The sequence below is a fragment of the Lissotriton vulgaris genome, chromosome 11, assembly GCF_964263255.1.
Source record: "Lissotriton vulgaris chromosome 11, aLisVul1.2, whole genome shotgun sequence".
NCBI classification, from domain to species: Eukaryota; Metazoa; Chordata; class Amphibia; order Caudata; family Salamandridae; genus Lissotriton; species Lissotriton vulgaris.
In genome coordinates, this window is record NC_141699.1 from 399,966,868 (window position 1) to 399,993,204 (window position 26,337).

At 45.8% G+C, this 26,337-nt stretch overlaps 1 protein-coding gene across 1 annotated transcript in view; it reads left to right on the forward strand.

Annotated features, from left to right (window-relative positions):
- The window catches only part of DDX56 (DEAD-box helicase 56), a 138,358-nt gene that overhangs the window by 81,692 nt on the left and 30,329 nt on the right, over positions 1-26,337 (forward strand). Inside the window, exons 5-11 of the mRNA XM_086943431.1 lie at positions 6,462-6,552; positions 7,052-7,293; positions 18,220-18,363; positions 18,710-18,823; positions 19,529-19,623; positions 22,295-22,371; positions 23,227-23,316. Of these exons, the coding sequence (XP_086799557.1) occupies positions 6,462-6,552; positions 7,052-7,293; positions 18,220-18,363; positions 18,710-18,823; positions 19,529-19,623; positions 22,295-22,371; positions 23,227-23,316 (853 nt within the window). The remainder of the gene's footprint in view (positions 1-6,461; positions 6,553-7,051; positions 7,294-18,219; positions 18,364-18,709; positions 18,824-19,528; positions 19,624-22,294; positions 22,372-23,226; positions 23,317-26,337) is intronic.

The window sequence follows — 26,337 nt, forward strand, 5'->3', positions numbered from 1 at the left end:
CAGTCATCATATCGTCAGTCTACCTCCAATAATTTCTCTCGTCGGGGAGAAAGACTAAGCGCAAACAATCAAGGACGAGATTCAAACAAGCGTCAATGAGTTTTGCCGGACGCCAGTCCAACATCCTTTCCTCCCTGTGGGCGCGAAGATTTCTGCATTTTACCATCATTGGCGGAACATCACATCGGACCGGTGGGTCCTAGAATTAGTGGAAAAAGGGCACACTCTCGAATTCCTAAAGAAACAGCCTACGACTCCGCCCAAGGGTCCCCCTCCCCCTCCCCCTCGTCTTCACTTACTGTTCAAGGAGGCCTTAAACATGTTTCGCAAGAATGTGATAGAGAAGGTTCCAATCTCACAGAAGAGAAGAGGATTTTACTCTCGCTTCTTCCTGATAAAGAGAAATCGGGAGAGTGGCGCCCGATTTTGGATCTGCGCAGGCTCAACAAATTCTTGAAGAAACAGAGTTTTCGCATGGTGACATTGGCAGATGTGCTCAATTGTCTCAACAAAGGCGATTTTATGGCTTCTCTGGAATTGGAAGACGCCTACTTCCATATCCCTAATCACCACAAACATCGCAAATACCTCCGATTCACAGTGGCTGGCGTCCACTTTCAATTCAAGGTGCTTCCATTCGGGCTAAAGTCGGCACCAAGAATATTTACAAAATGCTTGGCCCCAGTTTCTGCAGCGTTGAGGTCCCAGGGAATACAGGTCTTCCCGTACCTCGACAATTGGTTGCTCAAAGGACCATCGAAACAGATCACAAGACAAGCGGTCAAAAGCGCCCTGTGTCTATTCTCAAGTCTGGGCCTCACTCTAAATGCGAAAAAGTCACAATTACAGCCCCTACTGGTATTAACCTTTCTGGGAGCCTCTCTGGACACTCGAAAGTGCAAAGCATTCCTGTCTCAGGAGCGTCAGGACAGACTTCGAAGACTGGCAAAGCAGATCTCAGCAAAAAAAAGTCACTTTCTGTCCGGTCGTATGCGTCTCTCCTAGGGATGTGCTCTTCAGCAATCAACCTAGTTCCCTTTGCAAGACTCAGGATGAGGCCGCTGCATGAGGGATTACAACAACAATGGCAACAACTAGGAGGATCTTTTGACAATCGCATAAAGGTGACACCCAAAATGAGGCAAGCTCTCCAGTGGTGGTCGAAAGAAAGCAATCTGTCTCCGGGCCTCACATTTCTTAAGGCTATCCCGGAATTCGTTCTGACTACAGATGCATCAATGGAGGGATGGGGGAGGTCATCTTCAGGACCTCCAGATTCAAGGCCGATGGTCTCATCAGTATTGGCAGAAGCACATCAACAGTCTCGAATTAAGAGCCATTTTCCTTTCTCTGCAAGCATTCCTTCCAAGAATTGCAAATTCATCAGTATTGGTGCGTACGGACAATACCACCAGCATGTTTTACATAAACAAGCAAGGAGGAATGAGATCTCTATCCCTATCACAGGAAGCTCAAGAGATGTGGGAGTGAATTATACAGCACGGCATAACACTCAGAGCGGAGCATGTGAACTGGGTTCAACACTCCTTAGCCGACAACTTCAGCAGATCCCTCACAGGCTGCCACGAATGGGAGCTAGAGCAGGAACAAGTGAACAAACTCTTTCAAAGTTGGGGCAAACCAACTCTGGATCTGTTTTCGACAAGACAAAACAGCAAATGCCTGTTCTACGCCAGCAGATTTTCACAACGGGGGTCAAGAGGGACTGCCCTGTCCATGAGATGGTCAGGAATCTATGCGTACGCTTTTTCCCCGATACCGTTGATACCAAGGATTCTGCAGAAGATGAAGAGGGAACATTGCACTCTTCTCCTCATTGCTCCTCGCTGGCCTAGACAGTACTTTTTCCAAGAACTGCTCCTGTTATCTCGACAACCTCCAATTCGCCTCAAACCGACTCTTTCCATGCTGTCAAGGGAAGGCGGTCCGATTCTGCACCCGGATCCTCAATCGCTGCACTTGCACGCATAGCTCCTGACTTCTTACAGTTTAAAGATCTCCAAATCTCTGAAGACTGTAGAGCAATTCTGTCTCAAGCCTGTGCTCAGAGTACTATTGGAATGTACCGTTTCAAGTGGAAGCGCTTTTGTTGCTGGTGCGAAGCAAATAATATTCATCCTCTTCAAGCGCCACCTGAGGATATTCTACCTTACTTACTTTCTCTAGCCAAGGCGGGTCTGGTATTCTCTTCTGTTAAGGTACATCTTGCCGCCATATCCCGATTCAGAAGAAGTGCGAACAAGCCTTCACTATGTTCATCTTCACTGATTAAACAATTTCTGAAAGGATTGTTTCGAGCCTTTCCTCCAATTCGACTTCCGCCTCCCGAATGGGACCTCAATATTGTCTTGTCCCAATTAATGAGGAGACCGTTCGAGCCTATCCATAAGGCTGAACTGAAATTCTTAACCTGTAAAGTTGCTATTTTACTAGCTCTCACTTCAGCCCGGAGGGTTAGTGAAATTCAGGCTTTCACCATTTCAGAACCTTTCTTACATTTTTCAAAGGATTATGTCACATTGAGAACCAATCCGAAATTCATACCAAAGGTACTGTCTCATTTTCATTTAAACCAGCCGGTAAAGTTGAAGACCTTTTTCCCGGATCCTGTCACACCGGCTGAGAAGGCCCTCCACTCTCTTGATGTCAAACGATGCCTGAAGTTTTACCTTCAACAAACTAAGGACATAAGGAAATCTAACCAGCTATTTGTTGCTTATGGACAGGTCACGCTAGGACAAGCTGTAACTAAAGCAACTATAGCTAGATGGTTATCCTCAGTGATACAATTCTGTCATGAAAAGGCTAATAGACATTTAGTCAGAAAAGTCAGAGCGCATTCCACCAGAATGATGTCGGTGTCGACAGCTTTATTTGCTGGTGTCACGCTGGAGAACATTTGCAGAGCTGCTACATGGAAGAGTGCCCATACTTTTACAAGGCACTACTGTTTGCAGTCTGCATTACAGGATGATACAGCAGTTGGAGAGGCGGTGCTACAGCATCTTCTTCATTAAGGTTAGACTTTTCAAAGGTCTTACATTATATGAATGTTATGTAAAGATGTATGATTTACTGTAATGCTCTGTTTATCAAATGTTGTCTTTATTATGAATGATAGTATAAGAAGGTTCTTCTGCATGTGTGTATACTTACATTTTAGTGCTCTATAACCTTCCGGTTGTGTGGGGGATATGCACAATTACGGTTTGTCTCCCACCTTCTGGTAACGACAGATATGACTTTACTGCTTGCTATTCTGATTCAGGCATGTGAATCTATGAAAGATACCCCAATACTGGATAAGAAAACACTTACCTGTAACTACAGTTATCCAGTATTGGTATCTTTCATAGATTCACATGCACCCACCCTCTTCCCCGGCGGGGCAGTTTTTTTATTAGGGATACATACTTCTCACTTGTGCTGGGAAAATCTGAGGAGCACTGCCTCTGTTGGGAAATTTTGGGCCTAGTTGGGCTTAGTCTTTTCAGCCTACTACAAATAATTTTCTAAGGCACTGCTATTGTATATATTATTACCGTGGGACTCCCGCCTTGACTACGGGGAATGATTCAGGCATGTGAATCTATGAAAGATACCAATACTGGATAACTGTAGTTACTGGTAAGTAACTTGTTTTCTTCTCATAGATATGTAATTTTTATCTTTTTTGATAATGGCTGTGTCGGCTTAGGATGCTTTGATGACCAATTGTAGAGTTTGAGAAGAAACCTCCTGGCTGGCTATTCAAAGCAAGAGACCTTGAATGTTACAACACCCACTAAGAATTTACTTTCTGTTTCAAACCTCACAAAACGGTAAATAGTGGAACAGTGCCCCTGTAGGAAAGTACCCCTTTTTGACATGTCCCCCCCCAAAACACACACTCACTCACTCACTCACCCTGATACATTCTGTGATTTCGACTGGAAGTGCACAGTGTTCCTGCTAACCAGGTCCCCGGTGCCAAATCTCTTTCCAAAACTGTACAATTGTTTCCCCAATTTGCAATACTTTTAGCCCCCTCTTTAAGATTAGTAAAATGGTACCCCTGATACCTAGGGCCTGAGGTACTAAAGAAGGTCCCCCCAAGGGCTGCAGCAAGAGTTTTGCCACCCTAAGGGACCCCTCCTCAAACCCAAGCAGAGCTGCCATCCAGACTGCATGTTTTTGTACAGACAAAAGTGAAAGCACAACATGTCACTCATCCCTGTGTGCCATGTCCCCTAACACTGGATGTAGTATTTGTAAGTCACCCCTACAGCAGGCTTTGCAGTCCTAAGGCAAGGGGCTTAATATTACACAGGAGGGCATATCTGCATAAGCAGATATGCCCCTGAGCTGGTCAGCTCTGTTACTGCCTGTGCACCTAAGCAGGGAAGCCATTTTAGAACATGTGCTGAACACTGGTGAAAACGAGTTCCCCAGCTACATGATGGCTTCACTAAAAATAGGGATGTTTGGTATCAGACATCTCATATTCACAAACCCACCATGATTCCAGTGGTGGATGTGTGAATGCATGCACACAGAGGGCACCTTAGAGCTGCCCCTGAAAACCTACCAGCTTCTTGTGTGTTGACTGAGTGGTCTCTGCCAACCTGCCACGAGACAGATTTCTGACATTCCAGGGTTAGGGCCTTTGCTCTCAGGAGATCAGAAACCAAGTCTGCACAGGAAGAGTGTGAAATGCGAATCTGGCTTCCCTCATAGGAGAAGAGGCCTACAACGCACCCAGGACCACAGCCATTTGACACCTGGACAAGCATGTAGTTAGCTAGTCCGGTAGACGTGCCCACCCCCAGACTAGTACCACTCCTAAGGTGTCCTAACCTGATGTGGGTACGACTTTCAGATGTTGCCATCGGTGTTGCCAACCTTAGCAACTCTGGGACAGGCTTATGCTCCCTTCCCACAGGAAGTGGTCATATAGGGGGGCGTAGTGACTTCCAAGGGGAGTGAAGGGTAGGGCTACCTCCCTACACTCCCCTAACACCCCTAAATCCAGATTTGAGGGGCGCCCCTGGCACCAAGAAATCAAATCCTGCCGACCTGAAAGATGAAGCACATGAAGAGTCTCATCCTGCGAGAACTGAAGACTCCGCAACTAACATGGCGTCAACCCTGCCGGCCTGCCTATTGACTCCTACAATTGCACCAAAAGGCGAGTTGTCCTGCAGCTGCTGAGTCCCCAAAGCCCGGGCGACCTGCCAGGAACCAAGACCTCCCGAGAAGTTGCAGATCTGCTTCCATGCAAACTGCAGGCATCCAAGGATTCCTGTGAGGACTTTGTGACTGCAGAAACCAGTGCCTGAAGACACAACTGCACCTGTCGCTCCAAGCCCCAGTTGAAGTAGGCCAACTGTGTCATTGTAGTCCCCCAACCCTCCAGAGTTCGAGTCCACTGTGGTTTCACCCCCAGTGAACTCTGACGTCGCCTGCAGCCTCTGCATGCAGTTCCCCTCTACCTCTCACAGTAAGGAAAACCCAACATCTAAAGGCACCTCTGCAACCGAAAACCCTGGGGTGTGGAGAAGAGGACCAAAGGTGTCCCTACATCCTAAGCATTGTGAGGCTGAGCCCTCCATTTGGTTCAGCTAGACTGGCCTCTCAATCCAAGCCTGCAGCCTTTTTACGTGAAGACTGATCCCCATAGAGTAACATTGGGTAGTCAACAGTGTTTTGCACCCCTGCACCCGGCCGCTTGGTGCTGCTGGTGGTGTTCTGCTGGTGCTGCCTTGGACTGTGCCCACCACTCTCCCCAACTCCTGGAGATTGGTCCAGTTAGTTGCAGTACTGTACCTCAATGCTGCATTGACTTTTCCTCCCATAGGAGAACACTGCTGCTTCTAAAATTTTGTCTGGGAAAAAATATATTTTAAAAACTTACTACCTGAACGAATTGCTTCTGATGCCTAAATATAAATAAAGATGTGTTGTTTTTATACATTTGTGAGGATTTCATTGAGTTGTGTGTCTCATTTATTGACCAGTGTGTGTATTTTGAAATGGCTTGCCCTCCTCTAAGAGAAGTCTAAGACTGCTCAACCACACCGTCCTAGCAGAGCACTTTTGGATTTCTAGAGCACGCCCCTGTCCACTTGTAAGGGAACCCCAGACCTCTTTACACAATATATTTCATTTTGATACATCATGTAAAGAACCAGCTTCCTACAGACCCCAAGTTTACCCAGTCTCCCTCTCTCTTTTATATACCATCCTCCAAAGGCTCAAACATTCATATCTTCTGATTTGTCCCCATTAGCCAATCCCGTTCACCCATTCCTGGGTTGCTGGATTCTACTGCTCTAGGTGACTGCATTCTGAAAACCAGGCTAATAAGCAGAAAATATATTCTGAAGGCAGGGAATATGTTGGGAAAGCTACCCTTTTGCTCCTTTATTTGAGGTAGAATATAACCCTTTCTTGTTTTTCAGTCAATTCCCGAAGATCTACCAGACTTTTCTCATGTCGGCCACCTTTAACGAGGATGTTCAAGCGCTGAAGGAGCTTGTGCTGCACAATCCGGTAAGGGAATCCCTGTGCAGGCCCATAACTGTCTTTATTGGACTATTTGGTTGCACCTGTATATTGTGTCGAATAACTATTTTGTAGCTATGTAAAGATTTGGTGTTACTTATGCCAAGCACTCTAGTGCAGATTTTGTAGAGATTAAACATCTTGAACCCGTGCTTTTCAGATTGCACAGAGATCTCTGCAGAAGCCATATTAGCAGATTGAGCATTTTTATTTGGTTACTATAGGGTTTTGAAGCATGAGAAATTATTTTTGAAGAGCTACACAATTTGTTTTTAATATTGATTGATTGCATCTTTTTAACATTTCATGGAGTACTGTTCTGGAAAGGTATGCATCCTTCTGACTATATTCTGGCACCATTTTGGAGCTCCTTCTCACTTTATAGGCACATTATAATAGATGGAAATGCATAGTTCCGACCAGCAAAGTGCACCGCCCTTAATTCTGTCACAAAACTGCCCTCATGCTTACTCTCCTCCAACTTTAGGTGACATTGAAGTTGCAGGAGTCCCAGCTACCAGATAGTAAGCAGCTCACGCAATACCAAATTCAGTGTGAGGAGGAAGACAAGTTCCTGCTGCTGTACACTCTGCTAAAGCTGTCGCTGGTGAGAGGGAAAACCATCATCTTCGTCAATGCCATTGACCGCTGTTATCGCCTGAAGCTCTTTCTCGAGCAGTTTAGCATACCGGCTTGTGTGCTCAATTCTGAACTGCCTGTGCAGTCTCGGTGAGTCTCAGGTGCGGACAGCACCTGCATAATGCAGACCTAGCAGTTGGCCTCTACTTTAAAGATGTTCTAGCAGTGCTTGCGAGTTTAACTAGCTGATGTTAACAATCAAAGGCTCTGTTTGCTAGAAATGTTACTTGTTTGTTTATCCTTACAGCAAGAGCAACTTCTACAAACATTCTACTAAGAATGTCATAATGTGGAAAGTTAACTTCTAAAAATGTCTTTGTAATGTCTTCATACTGGAAGAAATTATTGTAAGAATGTTATTCTGGTAGTAGGTCTCTCAAAAAATATAAGATGGTGCAGAAATGCCATGTAAGGGGAAGATATCTTTTTTTTAATGTACATTTATCTAGTGAAAGACACTCATACAAGAATGTCTTTTAAGTGAACAATGGTTCTCAAAAGAATACTCTTGCAATGGATGACTTTTTATTAGAATTTCCTGCTACTGGAAGTCATTCTAATAAGGATATTCTGGCAGATGAAGATTTTACAGGAATGACCTCTAACCTGTAAATGTTGTTAAAACAAATGGTATACATGCAATAAAACCTCAAAGCCTTTTGACAGTGACAACATTTTCGTGTACTTTTAAGCCACAGCTACCTTGAGGGTGCATGTTTGAGCAGAATGTCCCTAGAATTGGAGCAGGCCCTGTATTGTGGATCAGTTATTTCTGAACAATTAAATCCTGGATGCCGAGATTGTTTGAACTCTAAGCATCTATTGTATTTAAGTGCTAAAGTTTTAGGTCAAGCCTGGGCAGCGAAGGAAAGAAGCCCTTTTTGTATGATCACCCATTCAAGTTTTTGGACTTGTGCTGCTGATTTTTCATCTCTGTAGTGCACTGGGCCCTGCTGTCCAGGCCCCAGTGCATGTGCTGTAACCCCCAGAGTATGTGTACAATTGGCTAATACCCAATTGGCTTATTTAACTTGCATATAAGTCCCTAGTATATGGTACAAGAGGTATCCAGTGCTAGTAAGTTGGATGTCGCTACTGGACTGCAACACTTAATTGTTCCACCGCTATAGTGACAAGGTGAAGATGTGACTCTAGGCCTGCAATTGCAGCCTAGCCAGGCGGCGTTAAACCTGCCTACTTGACATAGCAAAATAAGAACTTCTGCAAGTCAAAACCTTCCTTTTAACTATTACTAAGCCAACTCTAGAGGAAGGTCTTGGTAACACACCAGGCAGGGGGCTTAATATTAAAAAGTAGGGCATGTTTCTTTTGTATTTAACATCCCTGAGAATGAAAGCAGGATATTGGCATTTTCACTGTAGCAAGGCCGGTGATCACTTTGGCTAACATGGAGTTTCGCTAGCCCCTGCGCTATGTGCTAACCTTCATTTGGGACCCCCCATAGATATAACTCCAAGGTATCAAATTAATCGTTACATTAAACCCGACTCATTGCTGAGATCGGATTTAAGGTAACTTGTTGTAGGAAGGTGACTTTAAAAATTCAACACTTTACCCAAACTTTTGGCAGCCTTTCCTGCTTGTCTGGAGCAGTTGTCACTCGAGTCAACATACAACGCTCCCACACCCGCCACACAGGGACAGTGACCAGAGAGAATTGCTGAAGGGAGGCAGTGTGACCTACTCCAGCAGGATGACTATGAGTCGGTGGCCACAAATGGCCCAGCTTCAAAGAAGCTACAGTCTCAGTGAAACAAATGGAAATCACACCTTCGCCTGCCCTCTGCTTTATGTAGGCAGACATGCTTGCATCTCTTCCAGAGAGGGAAAACCTGTTGCAGAGCTGATTTTCCAGGAGGAGTGGCTCATTATGCAGGGTACACCCCAGGGGTTTGCCCATGGCTCCCCACTGGGGATGAAGGTTTGCGACATCTTTGTTTAGGGTAGAGCAGGATATCTTGGGAGTGTTTGAGGGTCAAACCTCAAGGAGGTGTCGTAATGTGGGATGGGTAGCCTTGTGGGAACTCTACCCCTTTGGTTAGCGAGTCCTTCCCCCCCCCTACTTTAAACAAGAAGATGGCATAAAAGTGGCACCCCAGAAGCGCAGTAGTCGGATCACTACCAGACTGGAAAGAACACTGAAGAACTGCCTTGCTGCTCCCTGGACCCAGGAAAGGGAGGCTGGGCCATAGACTGGACTGCACCTGCTGAAGCTGAGGACTATGCAGAGAGAGGACTGAGCCCACGATGCTCTGTTGTGTAAATTTTACCCATATGTGCCAGAACAGAAGGGGAGTGACTAATACCACTTGGCTGACTCCCTGTTTCAAATACAAAGCCACACATGCTGAAGGAATCCTACACTGGTGAGAGCCCAGCTGCCCAGGATTACCTGCCTGTTTCTTGGCACCGAAGTAACTACTGTGAGACAGTCCTGACCTACTAGAGAGGTCCCAGAGTCGGTGAGGCTTGTGGCCATCGTCAAAGTAGACCCTGGTTGTCCTGCAAGAAAGAGACCATCACCTATGGACAACCACTGAAGACTGCTGTAACCGAAGACCAGTGGGAACTGGACTTTGACTGGAGTGGAGATTGTGCGACATCTAGTCCAGAGGCAGGAAACAGCCCCCTAAAGTGTGTGGCCCGTGGAACACCCCCGCATCTCTTCCACAGTGCCAGCATATTCTGCATCCTTGGCATCTTCTCAGCATCCTGCATCTCCAGCATCAGGATGACTCCTTGGCTGTAACTGCGATTCTGGTGAAATCTATTAGGGCTCTGAGATAGCTGGACCCGATGGGTAACTGTCTGTCCGGACTTAAGTGGTCCTTGTGACTGACCTCCGGATTGTTATAGCCAGCCAGTCCCAGAGAAGATTGGTATTCGTACTAGCCCGTTGGGTCAGGAATTGTAACACCGATTACAAAGATTTATTGAAACTTTAAAGAATTTACATACCATATTAAAAAAATCATATCTTTGGTACCCCTGAATATATTTTTGTATTTTGGTATGTAAATTAAGATAAATTGGTATTGAATTTCTATTAGGTTATGTTACTTACTTCCAAACAGTTTTTGTACTTCTAAAAGCTTTGCACTTGTTCCTTGGAGTAGCCCTTACTGCTCTGTGTCAAAGCTAGCCAGGACTGAACTAAAGGATTTGTTTAAGAAACCTAACTGGACCTGATAGAGATTGTGACATTATTACAACCCCACCATATAATAATTCACTGTTCGAGGCATGTGGGCTGCTGAATTCATATCTGTGCATAGATCGCCGCCTAGTGTTGGGTCCGGATGATTGCACATTGTTGTCCTGGAAGAGTCTTCGAAGTATCACGAGATAGGTGGCTCCTCCCCTGAACTACAGTGCGCATGGGCATCCTTTCCATCCTCAGATTGTTTTTTCCGCCATTGGGTTCGGATGTACTTTCTTAACTCAAGTTCTGAATTGTCATAAAACACTTTTCGCAAGGCCAAAAGGCCTTCGGGGCGTCGGTATTGTCTTTCGTTCGGTGCCTCGTACTTGATCCAGTTCTTCAAACGGGACGTCGATGCCTTTTTCGACATCGAAGGCCCCAACGATGATCGACGATGGAACGGAGCCCGTCCAAAAGATGCCCCGTCTGCAACTCCAAATACCCTCACATTGATGTGCACCCAGTGTGTAATAAATGCCTATCCCCGGACCACGACGAGGCCAGCTGCATGGCCTGTTCCAAGTTCCGGTCAAAGAAGACACTTCGGCTTCGACGCGCCGCAAGACAGTCGGCGCAGAAAACAGCGCCTGACCCGGAGAACATCTTTGAGGCTAATGACGACGAGGGCGTCGATGAGGAGTATCCTGACCAACAATCGGACCCTGCGTCGGAGCACGACTCTAGCTATAATGTGGACGAAGAAGAAGACTACGTCCATGAGGAAGACGTCGTCTAGGTAGGAGACGACGCAGAGGCCATCGGAGCCGTCGATGACGACTCGAGCGATGAGCAAGGCCCACCCGCAGTCGCGGGGCCCAATACTGACACTGTACTTTCCAAGGCTCAGGTCGAGGCATCGCTGGAAGGCCTTAGCCAAGATCTTAATCCATATTCTATAGCCCCGCGTCAAGGCCCGGCTAAGAATACTTCTGAAGAGCTATCGGTCCATCACTCACAATCAGTGGTGAAATCGAAACCGACAGATGCTAAATCGAAACCGAAACTGCTGAAGACAGTCCTCTGATCGACGGCCTCTGATTCGTCGGCTCCAATCAGATCTAAGAGTGTCATCGACCCTTTGGGGTCACAAGGAGGCATCGGCCCGAAGACCGGGGCGCCGAAACCTGTCTCTAAGGTCAAGCACGTCGCACTCACGCCGTCGACGTCCAAAGATGGCGACACTAGCAAAGGACACAAGGCTAAAAAGACTCTCGATCCGAAGCTTCCAGCCTCCAAGCCAATAGTGGGAAAGGCCCTCGAGTCAAAGAGCAAACTCGACCCGAAAGAGCATGTCGCGTCGAAGCAAAAGAGCGTGCCTGCTGCTTACCGGGAGCTCGAGTTGACGCAAGGCCACAAGCAGACTAGTGATCAAGCGAAGTCGGTCAGATCGAAGACAGCGCCATCCTCAAAAAAGGTCTGTTCGTCTCCAATGCTTATGCCAATTAAGTACGGACTGCCCCCGACCGCTCGACCCAAAGCGTTCGAGCCACAAAAGAGCGCCGACACGGTCAAAAAGGTGCCGGTGGGTTCACGGAGTCAGCCCATTGAGGAGGATGTGGTGTTCCAAGCGCCCTCCTATGACAACAGTCGAAAATGTTCATCGACTCGGATTCAGGAAGACTCACTATTTACAAAAGGAATATCATCCCAGAATATCCTTTGGAGTCATACAAAATCCCTCTCAAAAAGAAAAGGGATTCTGCTGCCTCACCTGTTCTTTCTGAAACTGTAGAGTCCTATGGACAGGAATATGCCTATTCTCCCACACGCACCAGTGAGGATATGGGGGAGCAATACATTGAGGAAGAATTTACTTATCCTGTTGACACAGATCAAGAGGAACCTCAACCCTGGACTGACCCTGTTGACCCTGGTGAGCCACACACCACGCCTGACACTCAGTCCTATACCGTCAAGACCTCGCCTACTGAAGATACTGCTGCGTTTAACGCATTGATTGATTGAAAGGGCAGCCAATAACCATGACTTGGAAATGAACGCTGACCCAGTGGAGGAAGACTTTTTGTTCGATACTTTCTCAACTTCAGAAAGATCAGTAAAGACATTGCCTATGCTAAAGGGTGTCCTTAAACACGCTACTGACATTTTCAAGGAGACCACAAGGGCAAGGGTGGTAAACCCATGGATTGAAAGGAAATACCGGCCTGCGCCTGTAGACCATATGTACATCAAGGGCCAGCTCCCATTGGACTCCTAGTGGTGGCTAATGCTTGTAAGAGAGCGAACTCTCAGACAAGTGGTGATGCTCCTCCGGACAAAGAATCCAAAATCTTGGAAGCTTCTGGCAAACGAGTGGCGGCTCAAGCTGCAAATATTTGAAGGATCTCAAATACACAGGCCCTATTAGCCAGATATGATAGGGCTCATTACGACACGTTAGAGCAGCTACTACAATACCTGCCTGATGCTTATAAGCAGGGAGCAGAAATGCTAATACAAGAGGGGAAGCTGATTTCAAATGCATCCATTAAATGTGCGCTGGCTGCAGCAGACACAGCAGCTAGGGCCATCAACACCAGTGTGATGCTTAGAAGGCATGCCTGGCTACGTATCTCTGGTTTTAAACCGGAGATCCAAACAACTTTACTTAATCAGCCGGTTAACCCTGACTTTCTATTTGGTCCTGATGTAGACACTACCCTTGAAAAAATTAAAAAAGACACTGAGACAGCAAAATCCATGGGAGCTCTGCAGTCACAACAGTTCAGGGGTGGTTCCTTTCGTCGCTCCGGTAACAGGGGAGCCTCTAGAGGTCAAGCATCACAGCAAGCCCAGTACAACAAAGGGGGCACGCAGGCCACCTATAACAAGAACAATAGGGGTGGATATCGTGGGAACAGCACCAAAGGCAGAGGACGAGGAAATAATAATGCCATATCCTCCACCACCAATAAACAGTGACGTCTTGTCAAGTCAAGTCATAAAATTTATATAGCGCACTACATACCCAGAGGGTCTCAAGGCGCTTAGGGAGTGGAGGAGGATTACTTTGCCCCCAGACCATATAACACCGGTCGGGGGAAGACTCTGCCAGTTCCTGCCAGTCTGGGAAGGCATTACCACAGACAGGTGGGTGAGACAACTTATCCAATACGGCTATTGTCTAGAACTAACCTCCACTCCACCCAACATACCCCCAAGACACCGTCCTATGGCCGCAGAGCACATGCATTTATTGCAGCAAGAAGTAATCTGCATGCTGCAAAAAGGGGCCATAGAACTCGTGCCTTTAGAACAGCAGGGTACAGGGGTGTACTCACTGTACTTCTTTATCCCAAAGAAGGACGGGTCTCTCCGGCCCATTCTAGACCTCAGACCCATGAACCAGTACATCTTTTCAGAACATTTTCACATGCTGACTTTGCAGCAAGTTCTACCATTGCTCAGTCAGGGGGACTTCCTAGCAACCCTAGACCTAAAGGACGCATATTTCCACATTCCCATTCACCCAGGACACAGGAAATCTCAGGTTCACCATAAACAACCAGCATTACCAGTTCAAGGTCCTGCCTTTCGGGGTCACTACTGCCCCCAGGGTGTTCACCAAGTGCTTGGCGACAGTGGCTGCGCACCTTTGGAGACAACACATCCATGTCTATCCTTATCTGGACGACTGGCTTGTCCAAGCAAAGTCAGCCCAGCAATGTGCCAGCCACATGTCCCGCACAATTCACCTCCTACACAGTGTAGGATTTTCACTGAATTACCCAAAATCACGTCTTCAACCCGCACATGTACAACAGTACCTAGGTGCAACAATAAACACTCTGACAGCAACAGCGCAGCCTAACTCTGCCAGAGTCAACAGCATGCAATTGCTCATTCAGAAATTCAGGCCCCAACGCTCACTCCCAGCGCAGGTATTTATGCAGCTGATAGGCATGATGGCCTCCTGCATCTTCATAGTCCCTCACGCGAGGCTACACATGCGTCCGCTTCAGGAGTGCTTGGCATGACAGTGGAACCAGGCTCAGGGACATCTAAAAGACCTGGGGCCCGATGTAGGTGGCCATTTACCGGCCGGTAACGGCCGAATTCGGCCGTTACCGACCGGTAAATCGGTTTTCAGATGTAGGGGGCCTATGTTTTACCGATTCTGTAAATTTACCGAATCAGTAAATTTACAGAATCGGTAAAATACCGAATTGGTATATTTACCGATTCGATAAGTCCACATGTAGGTGGCACTCCTAAGAGTGCCACAGGCCCTTTAGAATCGGTATTTTACCACCCAATCCTATTGGGTGGTAAAATACCGAATTCAGGTGTGCATGCACATCTGTGCATGCACACCTGTGCAATGTGATACACAGACATGCCCTTGGGGCATGTCTGTGTGCCACATGGCACACAAGTCCGGAATTGGGGTGCTAGAGGGTGTCATAGTGACACCCCCTGCACCCTTGCTGAAATCGGTATTTACCGAATCGGTAAATACCGATTTGGTAATGCCCATTGATTCCTATGGGCTTCAATGCCCATTGGAATCAATGGGCATTACTGATTCGGTATTTACAGAATGGGTAAATACCGAATCTTAACGATTCTGTATTTACCGATTCTGTATTACCTACACCCCCCCCCCCTCCCCCTCTATTTTACCACTTCTTAAATACCGAATCGGTATCATTCGGTATTTAAGAAGTGGTAAAATGTAATTACCTACATCGGTTCCCTAGTGTTGGTGACCGGTCATGCATACAACTCTCTGCATTGGTGGAACACACAAAACCTTTGCAGGGGACAACCATTCCAAGAGCCTGTACCGCAGATAGTGCTGACGACGGACGCATCTCTCCAGGGCTGGGGAGCGCATGTCCTCCATTATACAGTGCAGGGGCTATGGACGATGCAGCAGCAAAAGATGCATATCAACCTGTTGGAGCTGATGGCAATCTTCATGGCGATGAAGGCGTTCAAATTGCATTTGTGCAACAAAGTCGTGATAATCCGGACGGACAACATGACTGCCATGTATTACATTCAAAAGCAGGGAGGCACACACTCTCCACAATTGTCTCATCTAGCCCAAAGCATGTAAAATGGCGGAACATCTCCCAGGCAAGGACAACCAGATGGCGGACCTGCTCAGCAGGCACAGCCATCAGATGCACGAGTGGGAGATACCCCTCGGTGCTCCAACCATATTTCCAGCAGTGGGGTCATCCAGAGATAGACCTATTCGCCACAAAGGAAAACGCTAAATGCCAAAACTTCGCCGCCAGGTTCCCACACCCGCAGTCTCAGGGCAATGCGATATGGATGAACTGGTCAGGCAGATTTGCGTATGCTTTTCCCCCAGCACCGCTCATACCGCTGGTGGCACGCAAACTGCGGCAGCACTCCATGAAGCTCATCCTAGTTGCTCCAACATGGGCAAGGCAGGTGTGGTACACCACGTTCCTAGAACTTTCAGTGGTGCCTCACCAACGACTGCGACTCACTCCCAGTCTCCTCACTCAGAGCAGTGGAGACATTCAGAACCCAAATCCGCAGCAGTTGAGCATTGCAATATGGCTCCTGAGGTCATAGTTTGGCTACCTGAACATGCCCCCTGACTGTATGATCATCATCAAGGAGGCAAGAAGACCTACAACCAGGGCATGCTATGCGGCCAAATGGAAGCGATTTGTCATTTACAGTTCCAATAATGACATACATCCACTAGATGCATCAACGCAAAACATTATATGTTATTTGTTGCATCTATACAGATACAATCTGGCATATAGTTCCATTAGGATACATTTGGCTGCATTGGCAGCTTATCTTCAAAATAGACAGCATCTTTCTCTTTTCAGGGTGCCAGCCATTAAAGCTTTTATGGAGGGACTCAAGAGGGTGATTCCTCCCAGACACCCTCCTTCACCTGTCTGGAATCTAAACATAGTTCTCACGAGACTAATGGGACCACCCTTTGAACCTCTTCACTCTTGTGAGATACAGTTTCTGACATGGAAAGTGGCCTTTCTAGTAGCGATCACGTCGCTAAGGAGAGTTAGTGAGCTTCAAGCCCTAACTATTCAGGAGCCTTTCATACAGATTCATGCTAATAGGGTAGTGCTGCGCACCAACCCTAAATTTATGCCTAAGGTGGTGTCGCAGTTCCACATTAATCAAACCATAGAACTGCCCGTTTTCTTCCAGAATCCAGATTCAGTGGCTGACCGAGCACTGCACACATTGGATGTTAAAAGAGCTCTCCTGTATTACATAGACGGGACACAGGATTTCAGGAAAACGAAGCAGCTGCTTGTTGCCTTCTCTCCACAACACAAAGGCAACCCCATTTCCAAATCCGGTATAGCCAGATGGATTAAATGCATACAGATTTGTTATCAAAAAGCTAAAAGCACATTAACAGTTCCCCCAACAGCGCATTCCACACGCAAGTTAGGAGCATCCATGGCTTTCCTAGGTAACATTCCTCTAGAGGATATATGTAGAGCAGCCACATGGACCACCATACATACATTTACCAAACACTACTGCGTGGATGTACACTCCAAACAGCAAGCTGCTGTAGGACAGGCTGTTCTCAAAACTTTTTCAGACTGCTGCAGCTGGCACGGGCGCCCACCGCTAAGGAGGTAACTGCTATTTATTCTATGCACAGATATGAATTCAGCAGCCCACATGCCTCGATCGGAATATGCTACTTACCAGTGTGCATCTTTTCTTGGCATGTAGGGCTGCTGACATTCATATCGCCCGCCCTCCTCCCCGGTGCCTGTCGTAGCTGTAGCACTCCAAATCATTCTCAGGCATGGTCATCTCTTACTGTATTACACTCCATCTCTGCCACAATGGCGAAAAACAATCTGAGGATGGAAAGGATGCCCATGCACACTGTAGTCCAGGGGAGGAGCCACCTATCTCGTGATACTTCGAAGGCTCTTCCAGGACAACAATGTGCAATCATCCGGACCCAACACTAGGCGGCGATCTATGCACAGATATGAATGTCAGCAGCCCTACATGCCAAGAACAGATGCATACTGGTAAGTAGCATATTCCTTCCTACACCTAGGATCATCTAGTTATTTTGTAGTTGTATTTACTCTCTATGGTAAACCCGTACCTGGGATCCATATTCATTGAAGAGATGGTCCATTTTGTCTTTGGTCTGTTTTACAAAACAATTCAGGCATCACAATTTTTCGGATTGTAGTAGGTGTGTAACATTGGCGCATGCAGTTCCTCCTTTAATGTAAAGAGTTGCACAAGTGTGATTAATCAAGTAATGTTAACGTATCCTTTTGCAATAGCATACTTTTCATCCGTGAAACATTTGGAGAGGTTTGTTTTTTTGTAAATGGATGGGTGAGAACATACGCATATTTGCATTAAATGCTATTTATACCGATTTGTGTAAAAATGAAACCCTGACTAGGCACTAAAAGCTGAATATCTGACATCTGTGGGGAAATTTCTAATGGGATAATATAGGGAAATGTTATTTATTCTGATGAGTATACTCTGCATATGTTTAATGATTATATGTTGATGTGTGTTTATGTGCATTTTGACATTAGTTTATTTCTGGCATTGTTGCACATTCTTAAAATATTTATTAACTGTTTATAGCCGATATTGTATAAACACAGCCGGCGAGTATTTGCAAAATTAATTTTCCCAAATACCCCAATAATAGGATTATTAAATATCCTAGTCCTCCGCTGTATTATCCATCAGTGGTGAACTATCTTGCTTAGTGTTGATATTGTTTCTGCTCATTCTAAACAAGCTTCATCATAACCTTGTTCTTCCAGTTGTCACATTATTAGCCAATTCAACCAGGGTGTGTACGACTATATCATTGCAACGGATGAGCACGTTCTGGCTGAGCCTACAGGGCAGACCAAGCAGGAGGGTGGAAAGAAGAGTAAAAAGAAGAAACCCGGGAAAGGAGATGGGTATGTAAGCTTACATATGGCTCCCTATTATTGTATTTTGTGTCTTCACTCTTCAAATACAGTTCTGCCAATACATATTTTGAAACGATCTGTCTTTATGAACCCACTCCCTGCCCTTTTAAGAATATATTGATGTAAGATGAGCACTGTAAGACCATCTTAGTACACTTAACTTAGTCTGCAGCTGAATACTTTTACAGGATTTATAACTATGAAGCAGATGTCTCCCTCTTAGCCTACTGGAGTCCACTTCTTACTCTAATCAGTGGCCCAAACATCTGCCACCTTCTGATGATTGCTTGTTCATTTATCTCAAGTTTTCGCTCACTTTCTCGCTTTTTTTCAGAGGTCGGGACCAGGAATATGGGGTGTCGCGAGGTATTGATTTCCAGAATGTTTCTACAGTGATCAACTTTGATTTCCCTCAGTCTGTAGAGTCCTATATTCACCGCGCTGGCAGGTTAGTTGAGCAGTGTATGAGGCTAATCTGTGAAGAAATGCTGGCTGTGAGATCTTGTTTGTGATTGGCATACCACTGTAGGTGGAAGAGCAAAGCTCTCTCTGACAGACCTCTGGATATTGTTTAAGGAATGGTTGTCAGTGGCTAGCCTTTAGTGGGTGGGGAAAGGAGGCCGATGACAGGCAAATGAACTGGAGGGCGTAGGTGGTTTGTAGGTCAACACTGGAATGCAAATAGTTTTTTAGCAGACCTAGCTGGGCAGGAGTGAAGCCAACCGTCCTTAGCAAAAGTAATTTCCTGGTTCATAGCACTGAAGGAAGGTCCTATAAGAAGACAATACATTGCCTCTGGCAGTGCAGTTGAGGCTTCTTGTGTCTTCTCACTGCAGTGAGGATCCTCTTCATGTGCCATCAGTAGTCTGGGGCCAGCTTGTGACAAGCCTTTGGTGCACTGGGGACATCCCCGGTTGTGCTCTCAGTGCTGTCGGGAAAGCTTCTCCTGTAACTGGACAGTGGCGTCCGCACTTATTGTGCTCTCGATACACAGTGGTAGCACCAGATATGCTGTTAATGTAGTAGGAGACCGACTTTTAGTGCAATGAATGCAGTGTGATTGGCTGTCTGTGGATCTGTTTTCAGCATATTCAAAGGCTAAAATCTTTGTGGGGCTCGCTGACAGATCTTTGTTTATTTCTTCCTGCTCCAGGACCGCTCGTGCTAATAACCCTGGCACAGCTTTGACGCTTGTGAACCACGAGGAGCTCCCCAAGTTGGCTGAGATAGAGGATGCGCTCATGGGAGGTGATTTACTGGTTATGACTAACTTAAAATGTGCATGACCCCAGTAACCACAGTACTTTGGTGGTTTTAGAGTTGAGTAAAACAAAGACACCTTCCCAAACTTACATAAAATGTCAGTATAGATTGATGGTTTTAGAAAATCTTGATCTCAATGGAGGTACCTCATCTTACTGGAGATACTTTCCTCCACTAGGTACTGATCATGTTTGATTTCTTCATGATGATTATCAACTCCTTAAGCAGCTCCGCCAACCCCCCCACACTCACCTACCCCCTTCTTGACACCACCCTCTCCCCCTCATTATACCCCCGCACACCCTTCTATGCCCACTGAATCCCCCTTGACATACTGTAACATTTCTATTTATAACAACACTTTGGTTCTTTCAATGGGTTTCCTGTTTATCCTATATGTATTTTACTCACCATGTACCCTAAACTGTTTCCTTTTATTTTGTCTGATCTCCTGTATAATCTGTTTTGTTCAGTACTATGATTGTTTTTTTGGTTTATTTCCATTGCTCCTCTGGTGGAGCTAGCGCTATATAAAACCTTCAAAATAAATAAATAAAATAGCTGTTGTCTAGAACCACCGCTGGGTCTTGTCCGAAATCCCATAACGGTATCTACCAGTACCCTGCCATATTTTTCCCAGATCTTCCAACACTGCTTTGGTTTCTTGTGACAACCCAGCAGCAATAATTGGGGAAATAGTCTGAAAGTACAGCCCCCCCATTTAATTATTTTTTATTCTGCTGCAGATAATTAGTGCTACTGAATATATTTTCCCATGTCCTGACTTCCTTATACTTGTGGAATACCTTTCCTAGCACAGAAGGTAAGTATAGCATGTTTTCACAGCAGAGCTCTAACTCAGTTCTGGCTCATTTGCTGCTTCAGCTGCACTCTGAGCCCGCCCCTACAACAAACCTGCTAGCTTCCATATGTCTGGTCCTGTACGCCCACCTGAAGACACTGATTGACTTTGCATAGTGCCCACCTTTTCCCTAAAACCAAGCCTGTTTATTTTTTATTTTTTTCAATTTCAGTGAAAAGCTGTAAAAGGCGTGCTAATATTTCAGCCAACAACTGCTACAGTTGCCATGAATTATTCTCTTTTCCCCTCCCTCCCCAAACCCCTCCCACCACAGTGGCCTGCATCACCAGAGCTACAAAACAGAGTGCACACAATGATCCCATATACCTCAACAACACTCCTTCAGTGAGCACTAACTTCTCATCTTTCTTTAAGAAATTGCCCAGAGCCTTCCAACACAATGGCAGCTTAAGTGCAGTAAATCCCCATGCCGAAATGTTTAAATAGTTTTTCCTACTGTCCATCAAAAAGGAGTTGTGTCCTCCTCTAGATCACTGATGGTTTTCTCCATGACCAGCATTGATCAGTCTGTGAAACCATTGAGATGTTGAGGGAAGCTCTGGTTTCTTCCACTGAAATGTGATTGCAAGCTTTGATGTCCCCCAAATTTTGTAAAACAATGTTTACTTCTGTCTTTGAAATGCGTACATACTTATCTGGCATCAAACCTAGCATGTGTAGTTTTGGCTGAAAGGGCAAGGGGAAGCCTAACGCCTCCCTAAGAGTTTTGACAACCTCCGTCCTGAAAGGAAAAAGATTACGGAATCTCCACCATAGATGCAAAGTGTTTCCAACTATTCCACAACTCCTCCCAAATACTTTAGGAACCCTAGTGAACATTCAATTAATTTTTACTGGGGTGCTGTGCTAGCTATAAACAAATTTGTAATGTCTCACTGTTTTTCACGTCTATACAAATGTTTTTGTTTGAAGTCCCAAGATATTTGCCCATTTTTTTATGAGTCCATTGCTTAGCCAGAAGAGCCTTTACAAGTAGCATATTTCATTTGGATATTGCCTCTTTGCTCCTATCGATTTCACATTTGCTTTCTCTGAGGAGTTTTGTATCTTTTATGGCCTGATTTTTCATGCTTGGATGTGCCGTAAGCATAAAGACCTCAAACACACAAAAGGTGATGGGAGGAATGCTTGCTGCATGCTTAACCACTAGCCATCACTCTGGGTAGCATTCCAACCCATCGTTCTTTTGTCCACCATGCAACCTCACTTTGGATGCAGCCATATGCAAATCAGTTTTGGCCCTGCGTCAATAGAAATATTCCAGCACGAACTGCCAGGCAAAGTCCTCCCTGAACCCATAACATGACCAAGCTAAGACTATGTTCTCCCCGATTGGGACTCATCTGTCTGCTATTTCTTGGTTCCACTGGTGCAGTTAGCACAGGACCATTGTCTGGGCAAACACTTGGCGCTTCGGCAGGTAGATCAGACACACAAAAGGTTGTGGGAGGAATGCAGCAAAGTGAACAGCTGTAGAACTGGGGCAGTGGAGGAGGGAATATGGTGATGCTCGTCTTGTATGTGTGTGGAGGGGGAGAAGGGGTAGAAAAAAAAAAGAGAATAATCTTTTCCCACCGGTTCACTATCTTTGAATGTCTGAGGTTGTTCTTTCTCGTTTGATAAACTCCATTCTTCCCGTCTCAATATGTAAAGAGATGCCGCAATGTCAAAATATTCTATCTTTCCAAAGACCATTTCATTTCTAGAAATTGCAGTTATTTAAGTGATATAAGCATTTTTGAACTTAGTCTCAGATGCTCCCTTCCATTCCAGAAAGTACAGAGACGTCCATCCTTAGACCCTACAAATTTCGGATGGAAGAGATTGAGGGCTTTCGTTACCGCTGCCGGGTAAGTGTTTCTAGACTACATTTTTGCTGAAGAACAAACTGTTCAGACTGAACCAGAAACTCAAAAATGGTGCCAAGGAAGCAAGTGTCTGCTTCTGTATGGTGAATGTGTTATTAGCAGCAACCACAAGATGTCAGGAGCTCCTCTTCTCTACTAGGCTTGTAGTGAGCATTGTACATCGGACTAGCTAGAACATGGGGTACCACAGGCTCATTTCTAAATGTCTAATGCACCCCATATTGCATTGCGCAAATCATGCCCTCCACATCTGAACTCGCTGTCTCTGATTATAAACCTGACACCCTCTCACTGCTCTGTGCCACTTTGGTGCCTCTTTGTTGAGTTAAAGTACCAAAAGTAATAGTAGATCCCTGGATCTAAATCTACTGCGATGGAGACCCCTAAAAAGAGGGTCAGTAAGCTGTCTTGGACGACTCGTGAGCACCTTCATCATCACTTTGTCCCAAGATTGACAGCAAATTGACTGCAAGAATCAGTTTTCATTCTGTATTTTATATCTCACTTCTCGCATCTTGTTATTCAAAACGTTGCCTGTTTGGGACAACTATACAACATTTGCATGAGGTTTGCTAGCTGCAAAACAAGTATAAATAAATGTCTGCTGTCCTCCTTGTGTAATCATAATGTATAGTTTCTTTGGCAGTCATATTTACACACTTTCCCCTTTTTTGCTCTGTGATCAGTTTCACTACAATTGCTTCTCATATTTACAGTCCCTTCACCTTTCTGTGTGATCCCTCTTCACTTCTCTGTCGCTCATAGCTGTCCCTCCTCCATGTTCAGTGTCCTTGACTCACCTGTCTTTTAATTCTTAGCTGTTATTCTTCCATCCAGGATGCAATGCGCTCTGTCACGAAGCAAGCAATAAAGGAAGCCCGCCTGAAGGAGATCAAGGAAGAGCTTCTGAATTCCGAGAAGCTCAAGGTACGGATTGAATGTGCGAATTTGGTAAATTCATCTGGGCAGACTGTCCGCTGCGATAACAGGTTAAAGTACAGTCATAAAGTTAAATGACTGTCGCACACATTTCTTCATCTGATAAAATAAAAAAAAATCAAATTTGCATTATGGGCACTTAAGATAAGCGAATAGCTTATGTTTCTTTCAGCATTATTCTTGATTTCTGTTTGAGACTTCCCATTTTTTTCAAGGTTTATTCAAATTTTGCTCAAGAATGCCAGTTTTATAAAAAATAAATATTGGATCACTTCATGTGATTACTTTCAACAGTTCACTAATGCCCACATTCCACCAGTTAATTCGTACATAAATAATTTTCAAACCTTGTTTCACATACCTTATTTCCTCATGAGTACTACAATGTAGCTGCAGTAAAATCATCTATCAAATGGATATTAGCATTGTCTTCACAGAAGTGAAAACCAAAAGTAATTCAACTGCATACCTAGTTCGTTAAATTTTTCATGTATGTGCTAGTTGATGCCACTGGATTGTAATTTACCTTATTAAATTCCATATTTTTTAAAGCATAATATTAAGAAATGGGATAAAAGTAATTCCAAAGTCCCTTTTGCTAGCGATTTGTATTAACAAGGGAAAAACTAGCCATATTCTTTGATTTTGCAAGATCACAATACAAGGAAATGAAGTGCAAAATGTGTTGAAAGAAAATCATACCTGTTCCTTGTTAGAACCAAAACTGCATGATGTACTCGAAAGGGGTTTACATTTGGTACGTGAAAATATTATCTCTTATATAGTAAATGCAACTATAGGTTTGCAATGTCATGATGGGTGCTACTATCAACCAGTTTAATGGCACTCACTTTATTAATTTTGAGAGTTTCCTTGTCCTGAATTCAAAATTGTGGCGTTCGTGTCAGTGTTCTTGACTGCATCTACTTAACGCCACTTAGCTTGCCCAGTGCCTATTCCTTGTACTTGATTGATGTGAAATTCTGATTCTGCTTTCCCCCCCAACCGTGGCTATGAAGGAGGGAGCTTCATATGCTACGGTGGTGCGCAGGGCAGCTGAAGTCTTGGACCTTTAGCTCCGTTGTGGGGCAGTTAAGACTAACATCTTGACAGAGGTCCTGCATTAAGGTGTCTCCTCCTTGAAACCCCTCCTGCCTATCGATAAGGCCTTGACTGATGTCCTGCTGGGAGCCTGGTTCAAGCCTTTCACAGGAGCCCCTGTGAATTGGACAATCTCCCTCTGCCATTGCCCTGCACCGAGCAATTGCCTTGCCAACACCCCTACCCCCGAGAGCTTGGTGGGCCAAGCCTCTACATCTCAGAGCACCTTCCCTTACGCACCCCCAGACAAGGAACCGAAGAGGCTGGATAGTGGACTAAGAAAATGTTTCCTTCCACTAGCCTTGCGGTTGGTAAATACCGCAAGCCTATTGGGCCGTTACTCCCACTCCTTGTGGGAAATGGTTGCACAAGTGCTGCCACAGATCCTGGAGGATGCCTTGGCCGTCCTCTCCCAAGTAGTATCAGACGGGAGAGATGTTGCAAAATGTGCCAATCGTTGTGGGCCTGACACAACTGACTTGCTGGGTAGAAAGCGATCATCAACGGTGGCTGTTCGACAAAACACGTGAATGAGATGTCCCAGGCATCCCTCATGGACATGTCCTTTGATGGCACCCATCTCTTCAGAGACAAAGCAGACATGGCCCTGGAGCGCTTTAAGGACTTGCTGGCTACGGCCAAGTTCTTGGTCCGCTGCAGTGGCCACATGTCCCATGTCTGCTTTTTGCCCCTTTTTTTGGCTACGGAAGGAGCTTTCAGCCATGCCAGACATACCTCAACCACAAGGCTGTGCAAGCTCAGCAACCTCTGCGCAGCCATGGGCGTGACTCGTTCTGACCCCATGGGCCTGGTGGCCAGAGGCCAAGTCAGTCCACCACCACCCACCCCCTCAGCCTCCAAACCCTCCTAGTGGTCCTTCAAGATCATTGGCGGCAAGTTGGTGTCAGGATCAGCCATCACCTCCACCACTGGCAAACATCACATCGGACAGTTGGGTTCTACAGATATTCCAAAGGAGCGACTCCCTCCCCTTCGAGACTACCCCTCCCTCTATACCTCCTGCTTACGACCAGCTGTCGGAGGATCACTTGGCTTTGCTTCAGGAGGAAGTCCTGACTCTCTTGCCCAAGTGAGCAATAGAAAGGCTTCCGGCACCAGAAGTAGGCTGTGGTTGCGATTCCCGCTATTTTCTGGTCTTGAAGAAGGAAATGGGCCTGTGCCTTATCGTAGATCTGCGAGCCCTCAACTACTTCCTCCAACAGGAAAAGTTCAAAATGCTTGCTCTAGCTAGGGTCTTGTCTGCACTGGACCCAGGAGACTGGATGGTAGCGTTGGACTTGCAGGATGCCTATTTTAACATTTCCTCCTGCCTACCCAGCTGCTCTACCTGCGGTTTATGGTAGTCCACGAGCACTTTCAGTTCACGGTGCTACCCTTTGGCTTTATCAGCGCCCCTTGGGTGTTAACCAAGGTGATGGTGGTGGTTGCAGCTCATCTTTGCAGATCACGGATGCCAGTCGCCCCCCTATCTGGACGACTGGCTGTAGAAGGAGAGTTCACCCCAGGCCAGTGCTTTAAATGGGCCGGTACTCACCGGTACGGAGTACCAGCACTTCTTAGATTTATCACCAGCACTTCTCTACTGCTGAGGAGCGTACCAGTATTCCTGAAACGCTGGTGCTGGCAGCCTTTCTTTGATAGCCAAGGTAGTTCTGAGCCGAGCCCAGCTGAACAATTCAGCATGGACACATTTGCATACCATCTGGGTGTTCACCATCATGCTGTGTGGCCATGTCTGAACTGGAGTGGCTTGGTGAGGAAAATAACAATGGATTAAACCCAGATCTGTGACTGGGGAGGAATGTATTGCCATTGTGCAACATTCCGTCCATCATCTTGTGTGTGTTGCAAACACAGACATCGAGGCAGCCCAGTGACAGCGTAATT